This window comes from Pleurodeles waltl, chromosome 9, assembly GCF_031143425.1.
Source record: "Pleurodeles waltl isolate 20211129_DDA chromosome 9, aPleWal1.hap1.20221129, whole genome shotgun sequence".
Taxonomy (NCBI): Eukaryota; Metazoa; Chordata; class Amphibia; order Caudata; family Salamandridae; genus Pleurodeles; species Pleurodeles waltl.
In genome coordinates, this window is record NC_090448.1 from 120,103,428 (window position 1) to 120,124,004 (window position 20,577).

The 20,577-nt window shown below is 45.1% G+C and overlaps 1 protein-coding gene across 1 annotated transcript in view; it reads left to right on the forward strand.

Moving 5' to 3' along the window:
* LOC138258999 (contactin-3-like) overlaps positions 1-20,577 on the forward strand; it is a 1,120,386-nt gene that overhangs the window by 449,963 nt on the left and 649,846 nt on the right. Inside the window, exon 4 of the mRNA XM_069206372.1 lies at positions 8,834-9,009. Coding sequence (XP_069062473.1) covers positions 8,834-9,009 — 176 coding nt within the window. The remainder of the gene's footprint in view (positions 1-8,833; positions 9,010-20,577) is intronic.

The window sequence follows — 20,577 nt, forward strand, 5'->3', positions numbered from 1 at the left end:
GATTTGGTACTTTGTATTATCAATTACAGTGTCATAATGGGTTACCCATTGTAAGGCTAACATACCTATGTCACACATCACAAGCCCTTCAAGGATGCAAGCAGTTGACACGTAGGTTACCACACTTGTGAAACTGAAATGGAAGGGTACAACTCAATTAACAAATAGTGATTGAAATGGAGGTACAGGATAGAGGTAGATGTGTGAAAGTTAATGTAATGTTAAAGCAGAAAATGTTCTCACCTGTGTGTCACTGGAAATATTGCTGTATGACTGACTCTCTGTTGTCGTTTTCTTCATCCTCAGCTTCATCCTCATCACTGTCCACAGGCTCCACAGACTCCACAGCTGCTACAACACCGTCATCTGGATCATCCTCCTGCAGAAAAGGCACCTGGCGTCACAAAGCCAAATTATGGAGCATGGAGCAGGCAATGATGATGTCGCACACCTTCTTCGGTGAGTAGAATAGGGATCCACCTGTCATATGGAGGCACCTGAACCTGGCCTTAAGGAGGCCGAAGGTGCGTTCGATAACCCTCCTAGTCCACCCATGGGCCTCATTGTACCGTTCCTCTGCCCTGGTCCTGGGATTCCTCACTGGGGTCAATAGCCAGGAAAGGTTGGGGTAACCAGAGTCCCCCAATAGCCATGCACGGTGCCTCTGGAGTTGACCCAACATATCAGGGATGCTGCTATTCCGCAGGATGTAGGCGTCATGCACTGAGCCAGGGAACACAGCATTTACCTGCGAGATGTACTGGTCTGCCAAACAGACCATCTGGACATTCATGGAATGATAACTCTTCCGGTTCCTGTACACCTGTTCACTCCTGCGGGGGGGACCAGAGCTACATGGGTCCCTGTCAGTGGCACCTATGACATTGGGGATATGTCCAAGGGCATAGAAGTCACCTTTCACTGTAGGTAAATCCTCCACCTGAGGGAATATGATGTATCTCCTTACGTGTTTCAGCAGGGCAGACAACACCCTGGACAAGACGTTGGAAAACATAGGCTGGGACATCCCTGATGCCATGGCCACTGTTGTCTGAAATGACCCACTTGCAAGGAAATGGAGCACTGACAGGACCTGCACGTCAGTGGGGATTCCACTCGGATGGCGGATCGGTGACATCAGGTCTGGCTCCAACTGGGTACATAGTTCCTGGATAGTGGCACGGTCACACCTGTAGGTAACGATGACATGTCTTTCTTGTCAACAGGTCCACCAGCAGTCGGTACACCGGAGGATTCCGCCATCTTCTCATATGTCCCAGCTGACGGTGCCTACGAAGGACAACAGCGAAGAACCAGTCACTATCCCTCCAGGTATGTACCCACAGTGACACACAAGACTACACCAGACACAAAACCCTTCCTGTATGTGTGTTGAGTGTAGGCCTAGCTATGTGTGACGCAGTAGTAAATGAAGCCATGTGGCCCCCTGAAATGGCGGCTGCCTGACCTCTAAACTGGGACAATGGGATTGTGGGGTAACTGCGCTGGCGTTGCACACCGTCGCGGTAGGCGGTCGTAGACCGCGGCGCAATGCTGCATTGGTTAACATTGGACCCTATGGGTCCCAGGAGCCAATGAACAGGTGCGCTGGCGGTGATGATGCGCACCGCCGCGGACGTCACCGCCGCGGACGTCACCACCATTTTCTATCTGTTCAATCACTAGATACCTGACCTTCGACAGGAGAGGACCTACACTGCTAGTGCTGCTGTGACCTCGGTCTGGAAGCGACGATGGCTGCTGCGTCTGGGGAAAGGGCCCCTGCCTTCACTGCACAGGAGTTGGAGAAACTTGTGGATGGGGTCCTCCCCAGTACACGCTATTCTACGGTCCTCCAGACCCACAGGTTAGTACACAGGGAGCACGTTGTATGGGCTAGGCCTGGGTGGAGAGGGCTGGGTGGAAGAGGGAAGGGGGCAGAGTACATAGAACAGTTATGCATGGGAATGAATGGGCCACATGGCCAGAGTAGGGAGGGGGCCACTCACAACGACGGTGCAGTTGGTAATGACTGTACCTCTTCCCTTGTGCATGTCATGTAGGTCAGCGCCCACCAGAAGAGGGACATTTGGCGTGCCATCACCAAGGAGGTCTGGACCCTGGGGGCCCACCAGAGATGGGGCACCCACTGCCGGAAGAGATGGGACGACATTCGCCGCTGCAGCAAGAAGGAGGCTCAGCTGGGGATGGCCTCCCAACGTGGGAGGGGTGCCCGTCGCACCATGACCCCCCTGATGTTCCGGATCCTGGTGGTGGCCTACCCGGAGTTGGATGGGCGCTTGAGGACATCGCAGCAGACACAAGGGGGTGAGTACTACCTCATTCCGCGGACTTTGCATGCAGTGGAGGGGTCTGGGTGGGGGAGGTAGGCTGTGGGTGTCCCTAGGCCATGGTGAATTCGGTAGGCAAGGCCCCTCTGTAATGTAGGCCATGTGGCACTCAACCCCACCTCAGCAGAGTGCCAAGTCGAGGTACAGTTGTCCCTGTGGCATCCATGTGCGCAGATGTCCACCATTGACATATATGCCATATCCCAGAAATTGCGTGTGCAGAGGGCAGGAGCACGGCGTAATGCAGGGGGCTGCTGTGTCTGTCTTGTCCGCCAACGGTAGCGGTATGCCATGCACTAAAACTCTCTTTCTTCTGTCTCCCCCCCTTTTCCTGCTCTCCCTATCCTTTTGTACATCAGCATCATCAGGCGGAGGTACAGTGGCACCGGAGCACGAGGGAGCTGCATCCAACATGGCCATGGAGGGCCACACCGCGGACTCAGAATGCACCAGTGGGACGGAGGGCGAGGGGAGCTTCACATCGGCCACCGGATCACCAAGCAACGGCACGGACTCGTTCGACGATGGGAGCTCCCCTGTGGTGGCGGCACCATCTGTGCGCCCCACTTCTACAGGTACAGCCGCCACCTCCCCTACCAGCACCGCTCTCTCAGCAGCCCCTCAGCGTTCGCCCCGTGCCCGCTCACCCAGGAGGGTGGGCATCACCTTCGCCCCAGGCACCTCAGGCCCTGCCCCAGTCACCCCTGCTGCCCTCAGTGAGGATACCATTGACCTCCTCAAGTCACTCACTGTTGGGCAGTCTACCATTGTGAATGCTATCCAGGGTGTAGAACGAGAGTTGCAACACGGTAATGCATTCCTGGAGGGCATTCATTCTGGTCAGGCTGTCCTTCAGCGAACCCTGCAATCTCTGGCCTCAGCACTGATGGCAGCCATTGTCCCTGTGTCTAGCCTCCCCCCTCCAACTTCCTCCACCCAGACCCAAACCCCTGTACCCCAGCCCATCCCAAGCACACCTACAGACCAGCATGCACACAAGTCAACACACACAAGTAGCTCAAGCAAACATAGGCACCACACACACCACAGGCACTCATGCAAGCCTCACCCACATACAGACACAGCAACATACACTGTCTCCACTGTGTCCCCCTCCTCCTCTTCTCCCTCCTCCCTCCCAGTCTTGTCTACACACACACCTGCATGCACCACATCTACAGGCACTAGGACTCGCACCAGGACACCCAGCACCACAAGCCGCTCACCTGCACTCACCACCTCCACTGCCATTTACACATCCCCTGTGTCCTCTCCCAGTGTGTCTGTGACGCCCCCTCTCAAAGTACACAAACGCCGGCAATCACTCACCCAACATCCGTCCACCTCACGACAACATCCAGTACCTGCACCTGCACCCAAAACAGCTAAAGTGACACCTCCTACAACCACCTCCTCTTCCTCCACTCCCAGACCCCCTCCAGCTACCCATCCCAGTGTCCGTCAGAAACTGTCCCTATGTCAAATTGACCTTTTTGCCCCCACCCCCCTCCAATTCATCAGTCCCGTCGTAGCGCCTCAGCCAAAAAGCCTCCAGTACCAGTGGTGCGTGTTCAAGGTTTGTGGAGTGCACCGGCCACCAGGGCAGGCAGTAGGACCCGGAGCCAAGGCACTGGCAGCCCACCACCTGTAAAGGCTCTAAAATTGGAGAGTGGACGACGGGACCGTCTTAAGACTCCTGGTGGGACAACAAGTGACATGGGTTTGAAGGCGATTGGTATGTCAGCTGTAACTCCAACAAAGGTGGGGAAGGTCCAGAGGAAGTCTGCCCAGCCTGTTGTGAGTGTCACGGTGGAGAAGTGCGCCATCATTTCTGGCGGTCCAGACACAACCGCCAGCACCGTCGTCACTGGTCCAGAGACCACCGCCACTGCCGGAGTCACAGCCCAGGAGGGCACAAGTATCGTCACTGGTCCAGAAACCACCGCCGGAGTCACAGCCCAGGAGGGCACAAGTATCGTTACTGGTCAGGAGACCACCGCGGGAGTCACAGCCCAGGAGGGCACAAGTATTGTTACTGGTCAGGAGACCACCGCCGGAGTCACAGCCCAGGAGGGCACAAGTATCGTCACTGGTCCAGAAACCACCGCCGGAGTCACAGCCCAGGAGGGCACAAGTATCATCACTGGTCCAGAAACCACCGCCGGAGTCACAGCCCAGAAGGGGCCCGGATGCCACAGCCCCGCAGGGCAATGATGGAACGTCATGCCACCCACCAATGCCCATTGTAGAGATCGTCATGCCACACACCAATGCCCAGTGTAGAGATCGTCATGCCACACACCAATGCCCAGTGTTGAGATCGTCATGCCACACATCAATGTCCTTATCAGAACTGCCATGTCAAAGCACCGCTGAACAGTCCAGAACTGCCATGGCAAAGCAATGCTGAACAGTCCAGAACCGCCATGGCAAAGCACCGCTGAACAGGGCAAAGACCGCCATGTCAAAGCACCGCTGAACAGGGCAAAGACCGCCATGGCAAAGCACCGCTGAACAGTCCAGAACCGCCATGGCAAAGCACCGCTGAACAGTCCAGAACCGCCATGGCAAAGCACCGCTGAACAGGGCAAAGACCGCCATGTCAAAGCACCGCTGAACAGGGCAAAGACCGCCATGGCAAAGCACCGCTGAACAGTCCAGAACTGTCATGGCAAAGCACCGCTGAACAGGGCATGCACCGTGTAGGAATGAAGAGGCCGCCACATCAGGCATCCTTATCCCATGTGCAGCTGGGACAGTGGCAGGACATGAACTTTCACGGGGAGACTCATCCAGTCTGGGCACCAGTCCCACCCAGTACCAGTTGAGACCTGCATCTACTTGAGGGACCGTGGCTTTGCACTCCCCAGGATGGCACAGTGGGCAACCCACCCACTGTAGAGACTTGAGAGACTGTGGCTTTGCACTCCCCAGGATGGCACAGTGGGCAACCCACCCACTGTAGAGACTTGAGAGACTGTGGCTTTGCACTCCCCAGGATGGCACAGTGGGCAACCCACCCACTGTAGAGACTTGAGAGACTGTGGCTTTGCACTCCCCAGGATACATCAATGGGCACGGAGCCCCGTCGTGGATCTGGCTTCGCATTCATCTGGCTGAGGTGCCCCCCCGGAGGTGCCTGTAGTGTTTCTATCTGATGCCCCGGCAGTGTTCTCTCCGATTTTGGTCAGGTGTCGTTTGTGGGCCTCTCCCATGCTTTTTTGGACTGTTGGTGCACGGACATTGTTGTGTACATATCTGCACTACTTCTCGGATTGTATGTGTAAAAAAGAGTGATTTTGAGATATATATGTGTATATTTTTGTATGACATGTATATTGGCACATTATAATGTTTTCCCGAATTTCGCTTTGTCTTTTCATTCTTCCGGGGGGATTGTGGGTTGTTACTGTGATTTTTGTGACTGCATTGGTGTGTATGTTGTAATATGCGAGGTGTCCCCCTAACTTTTGCCTCCCCCCTCCCCTGTGTCGTAGGTGCAGTACTCACCGGTGTCTTCGGCGCCTACTTAGCTGTTGGTCGTAGAGGAGCTCAAAGACAAGGGCAGGAAGGATTTGTAATTCGGCCTCCATGGTGTCCTCGTTCCTCGTGGGATGTGTTGAGGTGAGCGTTTTCCCATAGCAAAAGCTGTTTCTGCCGTGTTTTTATCCACGGTGAATCCGCCCCAGAAAAGGTGGCGGATTGGTGGGTTGTAATAGTGTGGGTGGTACATTGTCTCCCGCCTGTCTGTTGGTGGTAACCGCCGTGCTGCTTGTCTGTACCGTCGTGGCTGTCTTTGTTGGCGGTTACCGCCAGGGTCATTTTTTGTCCACCGCCCTGTTTGCGGTATTTCCGCAGCTTTAACACCGTCCGCCAGGGTTGTAATGACCACCTAGGTCACCTAATTTTCACCCCATATTATTTTACAGACATTTTATTGGTCTTCATAATTTACGTCTTCAGAGGTGGCACATCCGGTATGATTTCATCTTTCTGTAATTCTTTGCACATCTTTTGGTCAGTAGCTCCATTGTCTTCACCGGTTTGAATGACCTTGTACATTACATTAATACACACTGTTTCATTTTGTTTTAACATGATTCTGCAAACAAGGAAAAGTTGTGGGAAAGGATCTAGTATGGTTACATTCGACTTCTAGTTTGAAGAAAAAAACCTACGGGGTCATGTCCTTTTGTGAGTCAGCACACTGCAAGATAGAAAAATACATTTAATATGAGAGCCAAGCAGCTAAGCTTCGGCTCATGCTAACTTAAGTCCTATGAGGATTTCAGCACAGATTCAACAACGTAATTCATTAGTATAAACTTATTTAAATATAATATAGACATTTTAGTCATCATTATTAGTCTACGTATACATTGACGGCCACTCTCTGTGGTCACATTTCAGGTGCACATTTAAGCAAAATTACTATTACAGTTTCTAGGCAGCATTATCACACCTTAATTCATAAACATTTCATGTTAATATAGATTATATAAGCTACGCTCTCTCACCTACACTGGGTAACAGTCTGACAATGCAAAATAAGTCCTAGGCCCCAAAATTGAGTACTGAAGGACCTCACCTGCAGCTTCCAGCTCAAAACAAGCACTGGTTTTCCCTACCACCACAGGGAAAAATAAGTAAACAAATAGCCTGTTATACGGCTGTATCCGTAGCCACTGAAGCTATCCCTAATTTAAAAAAAAAAAAATTGCAAGCAATGACCTTTGTCAAGCGCACAAGATATTTAAATAAATAATTTGAGCATCATCAAATTTCACAAATTTGCATACCAACTTTTATTGGATCGATATGTATAAAAGAATCGGTAAACTGGACATCTTAGTGATGGTTGATGAGGCTATATAGATCATGTCACTGATCTGGGATGTTCACCCAAGGACATATTTGTATAACTGAATAGACCAAGAATGATTTGCATACATTGGCATCTTTAGACTCGTGATTGGCATGATACTATTCTATACTGGGCAACCATTCAGAATAATTAGTACTGCACCTGCATCTGACCATGATTAAAATCACTATGCTTTACCTATGCGTACTAAGATTTTGTGAAATATATTAGACCCATCTAATGCACATATTCCAGAATGGTTCATGAATATATTTATATATATATATATATATATATATATATATATATATATATAGTTAACAAACTAAAGAAGGTTTTACTCTAATTAAGGTATGCGTTGTTTACCATTGCTAAACATAATTTCATACGTTTTCTAATAAGTTTCATGTGTATTTACTTACTGTTTTGCTAGCTGTTATACGAAAACTGATATATATTCAATTTTCTCACAGTCTCTATAATGTTTGTAGCTTTGTTGTAATTTAATATCTCTAGTCCTCTTAATTAAGTTTACATATTCTTTTTGATGCCAATGTTTATGGAATGTATGTTGGGATGTTTAAGCACACACAGAAATATACATGAGGCTCAGTTTTAAAAAGCGCTCACACAAGCAGCATAGCAAGTTAAGTTGCTGTGCTGTGCTGTATGAGCAAGATACAGCATAAATGCCCAGTATCTTCTAAGAAAGGGTGCACCTCTGCTCTCTTTCTGCATTGGTGAACGTTTTGCAACTATGCACCAGTGTGGACACCCTTGCGCCCTAATGAAAGGATGTTTGTGTTGTGGTCAACATAATTCTGTGCAGGAAGGAGTCCAATCCTTCACAAAACTACGCATTAAGGCATTTTCCTCTTTGTATGTGTGCTCTGTAATGCAGCACATCTGCAAAGGGGAGAAAATGGGAGAAATAAAAAGATTTCTTTTTGTTATGCCTGTCTCAGGGAGGCTCAGGATTTAAGCAAACATTTCTGTCCACAATTCTTTGTGGATAGGAATTTCCATCAAAACCTTTGAGTAGCTGTATGGGAACGCTCATGCACCACCCATAAAATGCTCTCAAGTCTTGAGCAAAGTAGCACAAGGCAGCACATTTTTCTGTGTCGAATTACATTGGATTGCAAACAATTAACTCAAACCTGATCCAAAGTATTTGTATATTTAAGTCTATTTCTTTAATTTATATGCTGTACATCTCTCTGAATCCTGCTTTTGTAGATTTGTGCTAAATAAAACATATATATATATATATATATATATATATATATATATATATATATATATATATATATATATATATATATGTTGTGGATAGTACAGACTAAACAAAAGCAGGTTTCGAAGCGCTGTACAGCATATAAATTAAAGAAACAGACCTAAATATATAAAAATTAGTGAACAACAAATAGTTTACTTGAAACTAAATGTATTGACTTTTTAACATACATTCCAAGCCCTTATTTCTGTAAGCTTCATTTTTTGTGGATGGCAGACACTGAAGGAATACCAGAAACATTTTAAACGTGCAGAGCAGAAGACTGGAAATGTCCTTTCTGTCACCGGTTTATCATATGTTTTGTTTTTCTTCCCGTTCCAGGTGGAGATTAAATGGAAGTGACATTGATTTAAGAATGGATTACCGCTACAGCTCATTTGGAGGGAGCCTAGTAGTTATGAATCCCAAGAAGAACTGGGATGCTGGCATTTACCAGTGTTTGGCTATAAATTCTCATGGAGCAATTTTGAGCCGCGAAGCAAGGCTTCAGTTTGCGTGTAAGTTTCTCAAGCATCCATTTTGTTAACGCTGACTTTGTGATACATGCGCCCTCTAAAACATCAGAGTCTGCTTGAGTGATTTGGATAATATTGTGTTTTATTCAAGATTTCCTTTTACAGAAAGAGTTGCATATTTTCTACAGAACTGCCTTTTTTAGTATTGTATTCACGAAAGAAAAGTATTTATGAACAAATTAATATGCTCTAGTTGTTTAAATGTTTTATTCGTCGAATAATTAAAACTTAATACAAAACAAAACGTCTCGCAAAATGAAACTGGCAATGGATTTCTAGAACACATTTTACATATGGAGAGAAAGAGAACATCGAGAAAACAATTGGGGAAGTGAGCGAGAGAAATTACTGAGTATAAACAATAGCGGTATTTAGAACCTTAATGCCATTAATATTCTTGTCACTGTGAATCTTCAACCATAATTATGTAACATGTAATCTTATGGTTGTGATTGATGTATTTTTCCACTTCTCAGACATGAAGATTTCAAAGTAGAAATGAACGATACGGATACTTTCAGCTTGGTTTCAAAATGTCACTCCACCTGGAAAGATGTGCTAGTTGGCAATGTGCCATATAGATTGACTCTTTTAAAGGAATAGTTGTCTGCTGGGATTGAAACAGTAAAGCATAGAAAAAAGATAAGGCTGAAGTCCAATGTTCAAATGGCCCGTTTTTCAGGGTTACCCCAAACATTTTGGCTTCCTCCTTATCTATCCCTGATCTTCTTTTTGTTGGCTTTAAGACTCTGAGCACTTTACTACTGCTAACCAGTGTTAAGTTGCATGTGCTCTCTTCTCTAAACATGGTAACAGTGGTTCACACATGTATGGCATATTTAATTTACTTGTAAGTCTCTTGTAAAATGGTATACCAAAGTCCCAGGGCCTGTTCATTAAATGCTACTAGTGGACTTGCAGTGCTGGTTGTGCCACCTACTTCCTTAGCCCTTAAACATTTCTCAGGTCTGCCATTGCAGAGTTTGTGTGTACAGTTTCACTGCCACTGCAACTTTGCATTTAAAACCCCTTGTCAAGGCTTAAACTCCTCTTTTATTATATATAGGTCACCACATTGGTAGGACTGAGGTAACCCATTGGCATGGGGGCTATTTAAGTAATAGGTAGTGTAGGAAAGTGCCCCATTTGGCATGGTTACCCCCCCCCCACACCTGTTGCCTGGTATTGATGCTAACATGACGGAGTGTGTGCTGGGATCCTGCTAATCAGGCCCCAGCACCAGTGTTCTTTCCCTAAATTGTATAATTGTTTCCACAATTGACATACCCCTGGTACACAGCTAAGTCCCTTGTAAAAGATACCCGTGGTACCTTGGGCTCTGTGAACAGACAGTGTCTCTAAGGGCTGCAGCATGTATTGTGCCACCCTAAGGGATCCCATGCACACTGCCATTACAGATTGTGTTTGCTGGTGGGGAGAGAAAAGCAAAATCAACATGGCATCCCTTCCAGGGTGCCATGCCCACAAACCACTGCCTGTGGCATATGTAAGTCACCCCTCTAGCACGCCCTACAGCCCTAAGGCAGGGTGCAAAATACCACAGAAGAGGACATAGCTGCATGAGCAATATGCCCCTAGTATCTAAGTCTTTTCTCTGGGAGTTTGTCCTTACGAACTCAACAGCTCCATGATGGCTTCAGTTAATGCTGGGAAGTTTGTATCAAACTTCTCAGCACAATAAACCCACACTGATTCCAATGTTGGATTTATTGTACAATGCACACAGAGAGCATCTTAGAGATGTCCCATATATTTTACCCAACCCTTTAGTGTAAGGCTGACCAGTCTGTGCCAGCCTGCCACTTAACAGACAAGTTTCTGACCCCATGGGGTGATAGCCTTTGTGTTCGCTGAGATCAGGAACAAAGATAGGCCTAGGTGGAGTTCGCGTAGCTGCCCTATGCAAAACTCTGCAAAGTCCCCAAAAAATCTCTGTTATGCTACACAGAGTTCCGTTAGTGGGCAGAGTTTCTTGCCGTGCCCGTCCATGTGACGTTTAATGTCACTGGCAATGCTAAGTACGTCCTCGAGTTGGAATTCTTGCACAAAGAGCACCACTTGGTTTGCATGGGTACGGCCACCTTGTTTTTTTATCTTGGTGTGGTGCTGGGGACTACTTTTATATCTCTTTATATATCTTCTATCCCACACTTATAAAACCTATTTTCCGCTATTTTCTGTTTATTGCAGTGCATTTTCTTTTTATGTTTTTATTTGAACCTTTCTCCTAATTTATTTGTGTATTTTTTCAACTTTTTTACTTTACATTTTTTTTTGTTTTACATTTTTTCCCCATCTTTCTTCCTTATATCTTCCCCCCAAATCCCCGGCACCATGGCAAAGCAGGGGAGCGGCAGCACCAGGTCTTTAAACATCAATGTCAGCCGCCTTCCTTGCGGGTGACATGAAGAGGTGCAGCCAGCGCCATTTTTTCCAAGGTGGAGGTGGCTGCCTTGTTGTTTTATGTGCAGTACCACCTATCCTACACCTTGGCAGCAGACAGCAGGCCCGGGTCTGGGTATGGCTTCCAGGAGCGCCAGCAATGATGGGAGAGGGAGCGCTGGGCTGTGCATAGCAGCTCTGGTGGCTGGCACACCCAGCAACAGCTTGTGCACCGGTGGGCTGATATCCTGAACCGTGAAACGGACCTGCTCGACCTGCTAGGCAAAGAGGTTGCGGGGCTCGGTGAGTGATATTAATTATTAGTTGTTTTCAATGCTTATAGTTTCTTCCCAAATAGCAAGCATGCTGCTCACACACATATAAGTTAACTTTATGTTACAAATATAAGATTATGTCATCAACATCTAGACTAGTGCTTGGGGCTACCTAATTGTACTTGATTTTGGCACTTGCTTGGGTGATTAAGAAGTAATGCAGAGACTCCTTATGTGCCCTGTCTAAGATAGTCATAGTTAATATCAGTATTGGCGAGTTAGCTTGTGCTCTCACTTCTCTATGCCTTTATTTTTTGTAGCTTGTAGAGCGCCAACTGCCAAGCAATTTCCCAGTGATGGGTAAAAGTGTTGCATGCATGTATCCAATCTATGCATTGAGGGATTGAGAATGAGATGGGAATTGTAGAAATAATTCATTGCAATTTATTAGTAATTCCAGAATGTAGTTTAGGAAATTTTTAATAGGGTTAGGAAATTTGGAATAGGATGGTTTATGATACTGGTATTATTAGTATACAGGGGCTCTGAACTTCTGATGTAGAAATGTTACTTTGTTTGCCTTTTCCTTTAAAAAAAATCAATGTGCTTGGAGAGATGTTTTACTAACAGTACCACTAATCTTTTCTATTTTTTTTTCTTGCATCATCTAGCACCCAGGGGCAGGAAGAGGGCTGATGAGACAGGTGATGTAGCTAAAGGGGGGCCCTCCAGAAGTGCCGGGCTGATGGCTATGCTGGCCCCATTAAGTCCTCCTGTTTTTGTTAATAATATTTATTTCCCTAAGTTTTACTGCTCCACATTTAGAATTATGTTCTACATTTTTACTGTGCCTGTCTACTATTTGTTTTCCTACTCCACTTCGATTTATCTGTTTCGTAAATTATTTTATTCCTGCATTATCCTATTTACTTATTTTCTATATTTCAAGTTCCTTTACTTCAAACTGTCTAACAGTACTAGTCTGTCTGCAGCTTCCTTTGTTCTACTTTGCCAGTGAGCTTTCCCTCTCCCCTCATGTATATTATTTTTTGGAGTGGTGGTAAGGCTCAGAAAACCCATGTACTGAAGAATGCATGCCCATGTAAGGTTTTCTACACAAGTTTCGTGAGAAGGCTTTCTTTTTCTTGCTCCAGCTCAATCATTAAAAAAGAAAAGTTCTTGAACATGGTCATGTAATTGTTTATACCCTTCACTGTTGCAAATTAGTCTACTAGCAGTTTAAGACTGCTCATCATGGTAGAAAGCATGATGACGACGGCCCCATTAGCCTACCAAGACATATGCCCTTTGTTGACCAATTCTTGCACCCTTTTATTTCTCTTGAAAAACTCAGATTCATCAATAGCTAGTTCTGCCCCTCCATTCCCAAAAGTATTTTTTTACTCGACTACCTGGCTCTTAAAAAATTGCCAACCAACAAAATGCCCACCTAATATTTTGATAGAAGTCTGTAACTGAAATATATTGATGTATTGTAGTTGTATTTTGCTATCACAAAACAATAGGTGGAGGCGTATCTGGCATCTAAATAGTGTAATGTTTTTTTCAAGCCACACTGATCACCAGTACCGGGGCCAGCAGTGCCAGAGCAGACACGGCTGTGGGAGTGCATGAAGGGGGCATCTCGGCAGTGGCAGGTGGTGGTAAGTCCAATTGCTTGCTTACTGACAATTAGTAATATAGTCACTACAAGGACGTACTAGTGTTGTTGGTTCACTCGTCAACACCCTGCTTTAGCATATGCAGCGGGAGTTAAGTATTAATGGCCTCTTCTATCTGCAAATCAGCAGACTAAAGTTCAAAAAAGGCACTCGAACTTTGATGTGGTTTGGAAAATTTAAAGGAAGTTAGAAGAAGAAAGGATGGGTAAAATATGATATGAGTGAAAGAATATGCGCATGAAAGGGTGCACAATAATTGTATATGTGTGTGATGAGGAGGATAATAGGATGCATGGGTGGGCAAAGGATGAAATAAAGGGTATACAGGTGAAAGTATGCCAGCCCAGGTAGGTGAAATGGTATAAGTGAAAGGATTCCATGCCTGAATGGTTGAACTGGCTCTTCGGGTGGGTTAGATATCTTGGATGGGTGAATGGGTGGAAGGATGTATGGTTGGTTATTGGGTAAATGGAAGATGGTAGCCATGTTTGGAATTTGGATGGTTTAAAATGGTGAAGGACTGGATAAGAAAATTAAAAACTTAAATGGTGTGTATGAAAGCCAAAGGTGAAGAATAAGATTACTAGAAGAACAAATTTGCAATGATGAATACATAAGTGCTTGCAATGAAGAAACAAGGGAGCTCTTCTGGATAAAGGTGTTCTTCTCACCTACTTTACTTGCTTGGAATGCTTTTAACAAAGGTGTGATTCAAAGGGCTGGATGGTATTTCAGAATATTCCCTTGACTCACAGTATTTTTCAAGTGAGGCAGGTAATATGTATCCCAGCATCCATTTACTATTGCCTCCCTCCCTCGCTAGGACCTTTCACTAGTCCCACCCATGAAGGCCAAACAGCTGCATGGTTCAATTCAGCAGAATCGGCACTGCAATGTTGGCTGTGCAATGTGCATCTGTCTGCATAAGTTAAGTTAATGTGTCAAACACATTTTAATGCATGGCAATGCAAAAACAATTTGTGATTCCCTTTCCTCCCAGTGCCCACTGGGTCAGTCACTTCCTAGTACGTAACTCCTTTAATCTTTCTTAAGTTCTGTCCCAGACTACCAAATAATTTAAAACTTCCAATTTTTGCATGTTCCACATTTTTTCTAGTCAAGTGAAAAAAATATAATTCATTATGGCTTCTATAACGTATATACTTCTGTTCTAATGTTTCCCTTTCAACATTCGCCAACCCCAGTGGGTCACACTACTAGCCAAACCTTAGGCATATGATGATGATGATGAGGAATTGATTGATCAGTAAAGTGTGTACTCTACCTACCCATCCTAATCCCCTCTACCTTACCCAAAAGATTCCTTAACTTACTGCAAAGCAGATGTATTTTTTTGGATACAAAAAGTGGCTTGATTTTCCTGAATGGGATAGTCTGTGAAGATGCAAATGTGCCAGATACAATCTCTCTCTCTCTCTCTCTCTATATATATATATATATATATATATATATATATATATATATATATATAAAATATATATATCCCATTCCTTAACCCTTTCCCTATACTGCAGTGCATCACTTTTCCCACCACCTACGACAGGATGTCTGCATGATTGATTTTATTATACTATGTGGCATGTTTCATTCTTAGTATTCATTGGCCTTGTAGTTTAGGTACAAAGAAGAACAGGGCCATTGGAATAAGATAATTTTCTAGAACAGCTGACCCAGCTGCAGACAGTAACGAGTACGACTAGGGAGCCAGACGACCAAGCAATGCCACCATTAATTTACCACAACAGAAGAGAGAAGAATACTTGTAATCCATAGTGCGTAATGGCTGTGACTCCTATCACCTGAAAATTTAACGGTCTGAGGTAACCACAAAATGTACTGCTACAGTGATACTATACTACATGATTTTGAGCGAGTGCTTTGCGGAGAGCATTGTTTACAATTTCTCTTTTTTCTTTCTTGCTATAGCTATTCTTGCTGGTCCACCATCACAGCAGGGAATAGCAGCCTGGCTGAGGCAGCAGAAGCTGGGGGCAATAAGGGCTGAGCATCAGCAGTTGGTGGCCCTCGAGGAAGAGGAAGAAGAGGAGGAGGAGATGGCAGCAGCAGTTGCTGCCAGTACTCAGGGCCCAAGCCAGGCCCCAGTGCCTCCAGCCCAACACCAGCAGTGCCAGGGCAGCCACCTGCTGCCATATCATCTTTGCTGCCCCTCCCCTTGGACATCATCTTCTAACACAGCATTCTTCGGAGGCTGACACTGTTAGAGACCTGTAAGTCACTCATGGAGGGGAGCCTAAGACATATCCTGACCCACCTTTAGTGCCCTCTTCTTCCCCTTTTTTATCCTTTTATCTGGGTGGTGGGACTTGCTGCGGGTGGAAAGGGTGGCAAAGGGTTTTCATAGGACTTTACTTTGTTTTGTGTTATACTTATATCATGGACATTTTGGGCAGTTATTTTTGGGACATTGGTTTGGGGAAGGAACATTTGTTTGGGGATGGGGTGGGCCAGTTGGGAGTGGAAGGGGGGAGTAATTATTCTTTTTGTTAGGGATGGGGGAAATAAATATTTATTTACAGTTGTTTATGGCAAAAATCTTTTTGGGGTGTTTTACTTCACACTGCTGCCTTTAAGCAGTGTTTTTCAAATATGCTGATAGTGCATAACATTTATTTATGTGGTTAGGTAAGTGATATTCTCCTAGTCTCTGCAGTGCATTCTGTAAACTTTTACCCATGGGAGTGGAGAGGTGAGATTTGCCATTGTCCATTATATTGCCTAAACTAAAAGTACAACAATGCCCCATAACTCTCTTCCCTGAAAGTGAGGGCTGCATGGTTTCTAAAGGTACCATGACGGTGCAGTAGTATTATGGTAGCTCAGAAGTGAGGTTCAACTCCACATATGTGAACTCAAATGAAGATCCTTCACACTGAGTTGACGTTGCTTCTACCACATTCCCCCACCATCTGTGTGATTAATCAATGGTGTAAATTATTAAGTAACACCTCAATAAATCTCACAGCCCAGGGGAAGGATTTGATGAATGGTTAGGAAAGGAATTTGGGGAAAGATGTGACAAAAAGATAAACACTACACAAGCACAATTTTCATCTGGGAAATGATCACCAGCCTGTTGTGGGAGGAATAGAAAAAAAATTATATGTATGGCAGGGATAACTTTACATTCTGTCAGCCCCAGTGAGTCCCAAGTTGTCATGATCTATATATAAAAATGTTTGGTCACCTACACTTGCAAAATAGCACATATAAATAATGTTGGGGTGAAGCTAACACATATAGGGCCAGATGTATGAAAGCATTTTGCATTCGCAAACGGTGTGAATGCCCGTTTGCGAATGCAAAATGCCATTTCAGAATGTATGAAATACATTCTGAATGCAATTTTAAGGAATAGCTAAAATAGCGATTCCTTAAAATTGCGACCCTGTTTAGAGAGCCGCAAATTGCGACTCTCTAAATTAGAAATCGCAAATAAGGACTCCTTATTTGCGATTCCTTGGCACATGTATGAAGCAATTCCTAAATGCGATTTTGGCATTTAGGAATCGCTAATTACCACCAAGTTGAACTTGGTGGTAACCATGTGCGAAATTTAAAAATGCATTTAAAATGCATTTTTAAATTGTACATGTAAAGCACACATGCCCTTTTGGCATGTGTGCACCTTACATGGTGAAAAAACAATTTTTGGGATGCAGTAGAGGGGGCCTTAGGCCCCCAGCACCCTGGGGTTTTGCATTTCCAAAATTGAAATTTCTGGTTCAGAAATCACAATTTTGGAAACGCAAAAAATTCACAGATATGGGCCAACAGGCCCATAGGTGTGAATGGGGACAGATTCTCTATTTGCGATTTGGTAATAGCATTTGCGATTTTTAAGCAATCGCTATTACCAAATCGCAAAAGTCATACATACCTTTTTGCATTTCTGAAATAGCGATATCTTAAAAATCGCTATTTGAGAATCGCAAATCGGTTGTATGATACATCTGGCCCATAGTTCTAAAAAAAGATTATTGAAAGAAAAATTATACTAGTCTGTATTGCCAAATTGGATGGTGCACCTGCAATCTTCTAAGGATTGCCCTGTCAATTTTCTTGGGTGCCTCTCTGAAGAAGTCTAGTACGGTAAGCATTAGTGTTTTGGTGCAGGAGTAGAGAAGATCTGTGAATTGTGAAACTGTAATGATTAACATGATATTATAGAAACAATAAGGATGGAATGGAAGGTAAGCTCCATGAAGTAGTATACCAAGAAGGCTCCAAAGTGGCTGAGCAAGTGCAAAGACCTTTGTGATCATTCATTTTATGACTGATGTGCGAGCAATTAAGTGAGAGTCATTACAACACCCAACAATCACAGAGAATTGACAGCATATATCGGAATGATCAAACTCACAACTATCATGATCATTGTTAGACTTGGCATCCTTGGCATGGTCTCCTCTAACTTTTTGCCTCTGCTTCCCAGGTTGTTTATGTATGCTGGACTCTGTCTTTGCTGTTTTGTTTGCTCTGGACAATGAACTCACAATTTAAAAATACATATTTTACTGAAGTTGGTTTTTAGATTGTGTGTTTGAAAATTCCACTTTTAGAAATTATGCATTTTCTTGCTTAAACCATTTGATGATTCTGCCTGTGGATTCCCTGTCTGGGTTAGTGTAGGAGGCTGGCCTGGCTTATAGTGGGTACCTTGTGGTACTTACACCTTGTGCCAGGACCAGTTATCCCTTATTAGTAGAATAAAAGTGTTCTAGCACCTTAGGCTGATAGAGGTAGCTATAGCAGAGCAGCTTAGGCTGAACTAGGAGACTTGCAAAGCTCCTACTATACCACTTATATCATATAGCACTATATCATAAGAAAACACAATACCCAGAGTTACTAAAAATAAAGGTACTTTATTTCAGTGACAATATGCCAAAACTATCTCAGAGGATATACTCCCTTAGGAAGTAAGTAATATACACAAAATATACACACAAACCAAAATCAGTTAAGTAGTGCAAACACTGTAGAACACAATAGAATGCAATAGGAGAAAATAGGCCTACGGGCAACACAAACCATATACTCCAAAAGTGGAATGCGAACCACGAGTGGACCACAGGCCTAGTGTAGTGTGTAGAGGGTTGCTGGGAGTGTAAGAAAACACTAAGGGTGTCCAAGATACCCCACCCCAAGGCCCTGAAAAGTAGGAGTAAAGTTACCCTACTACCCCTGAAAGACAGTAAAGTCGAGATAGGGGATTCTGCAAAGGCAGCAACTGACTGCAAAGCACTGAAGATGGATTCATGCACCTGAGGATCTGAAAAGGAAGGGGACCAAGTCCAAGAGTCACGCAAGTGTCCGGGGGGGGGGGCAGGAGCCCATTAAACCCTCGATGAAGGTGAAAAAGGGCTGCCTCTGGGGGGGAAGAAGCTGAAGATTCTGTAACAACGGAAGGTGCCAGGAACTTCTCCTTTGGTCAGAAGGTGTCCCACTGTGGGAAAACAGGGCTGATTGCAGAGGCCCCATAACTTTTTGCCCCCATTTTCCACTTTTTGCTGGTGTTTTCCTGACTTTGATGGTGCCCTGGGTACTGCTAACCAGTCCCAGGTCCTGTGCTCTGTGTAAAATGGATATGCAAATTAGGCTAATTATAATTGGCTAAGTTAACCTACCTATAAGTCCCTAGTATATGGTAGGGCATGTAGGTTTAGGGACCACAGCATAGGTGGTGCACACCTAGGTGCACTGCTGAGGTGCCCATTGTCATTTTAAAAGCAAGCCTGCCTTGCTGGCTGCTTTTAAATTAAAGTTATATGCAAATTCGACTTTGGAATTAAAGGTACTTCCAAAGTCTTAAACTACCTTATTTTTACATATAAGTCACCCCTAAGGTGTGCCCTATGTGCCCCTTGGGCTGGGTGCCATGTAACTATAAGCAGGGACTTTATAAAAATAGATTTATAAGCCCTGGTGAGGTAAAAACAGCCAAATTCGTTTTTCCCTCATTGAAGTAAATGGCCTTCATAGGCTAGAATGGGCAGACTTTATTTTAAATTTTAAAGTCTCCTTAAATGTTACATACCAAGAATTTGGTATCAAATTGATTGTTGTAATAAATCCCACAACTTCCAGTTGTTGGATTTAATATAACTTGTCTAGGTAAAAAGTTTAGACTTTACCTAAAAAGTTGCCAATTTCAGCTCTGCATTGTTTTTGCTGCTGTGCTCTGATTGGCCAGCCTGCAGCAGCTTCTGCCAGGCTGCCTTGATGAGGTGTGAAGTGGCCAGGCTTCACACAAAGGAATGTGCTTGGGGGAGAGAATCTCCCCTCAGCAGATGGTGAGGAAGGAAGGGGGAGGGCTGCCAAACTGGTCTTCAAAGGCAGAGAAGGACATTTGCAGCACCCAGCAACACCCCCACATCCTGCAACCCCAGACAATTAGGTGCCCCCTTGATTAGATTAGGAGAGGGCAGGAGAGGGGTGTGTTTATGATTTTTAGCCACACCAGTGGGTGGGCTCAGCCAGATGTAACCTCCAAAAATCAGATTCATCCATGTTGGATTTTTAGAGACTGTTGCCTTCTGGGATGGATTTTTGCCACACTTCCCAGGAAGTGGTCATCACAGGGGGACGACCCTGTCCCTGATTGGAGAACCAGGGCCCCCCTGCTTTTCACCCAGGAGCAAGGATAAAACTGGCAGACCTGCACCCACCCCTCAGATCCCCACCAAATTTCAAGAAGAAAGAACTTAAGGAGAAGAAGGACTGCCCTGCTGGACCCCTGGCCTGCACCTGGAACCTGCACTCAGAAGGACTGCACCAGCTGCACACTTGGGCTTCACCACAAGAAGGACTTTGCCTGGCTTCAACTGGTTCAAGGAGGGACTCCCTGTTTGCTACAGGTGAAAAATTGCTATCCAGAGTCCCCTGCACCAACTCCTGAAGAAAGCGACCAGCTGACCACTGTCCAGTGGCCAAAAAGGAGTTTGCGCCAGGTGCATTCTGGGAGTTGAAGTCCGCACCCCCCAAGGACCATCACAGAACTTCTGGACCCTTGGGGTGAGCTGTGGACCCCAAAAGAACCTTAAAAGAACATCTGGGTGAAGCCCCAGAAGTTTGGAAAAGATTTGAGAATTTTTGGAAAAAAGCTCCAGAGAGGGACCGACCCGCCGTGGAAATTCTAGCCGGCTTGC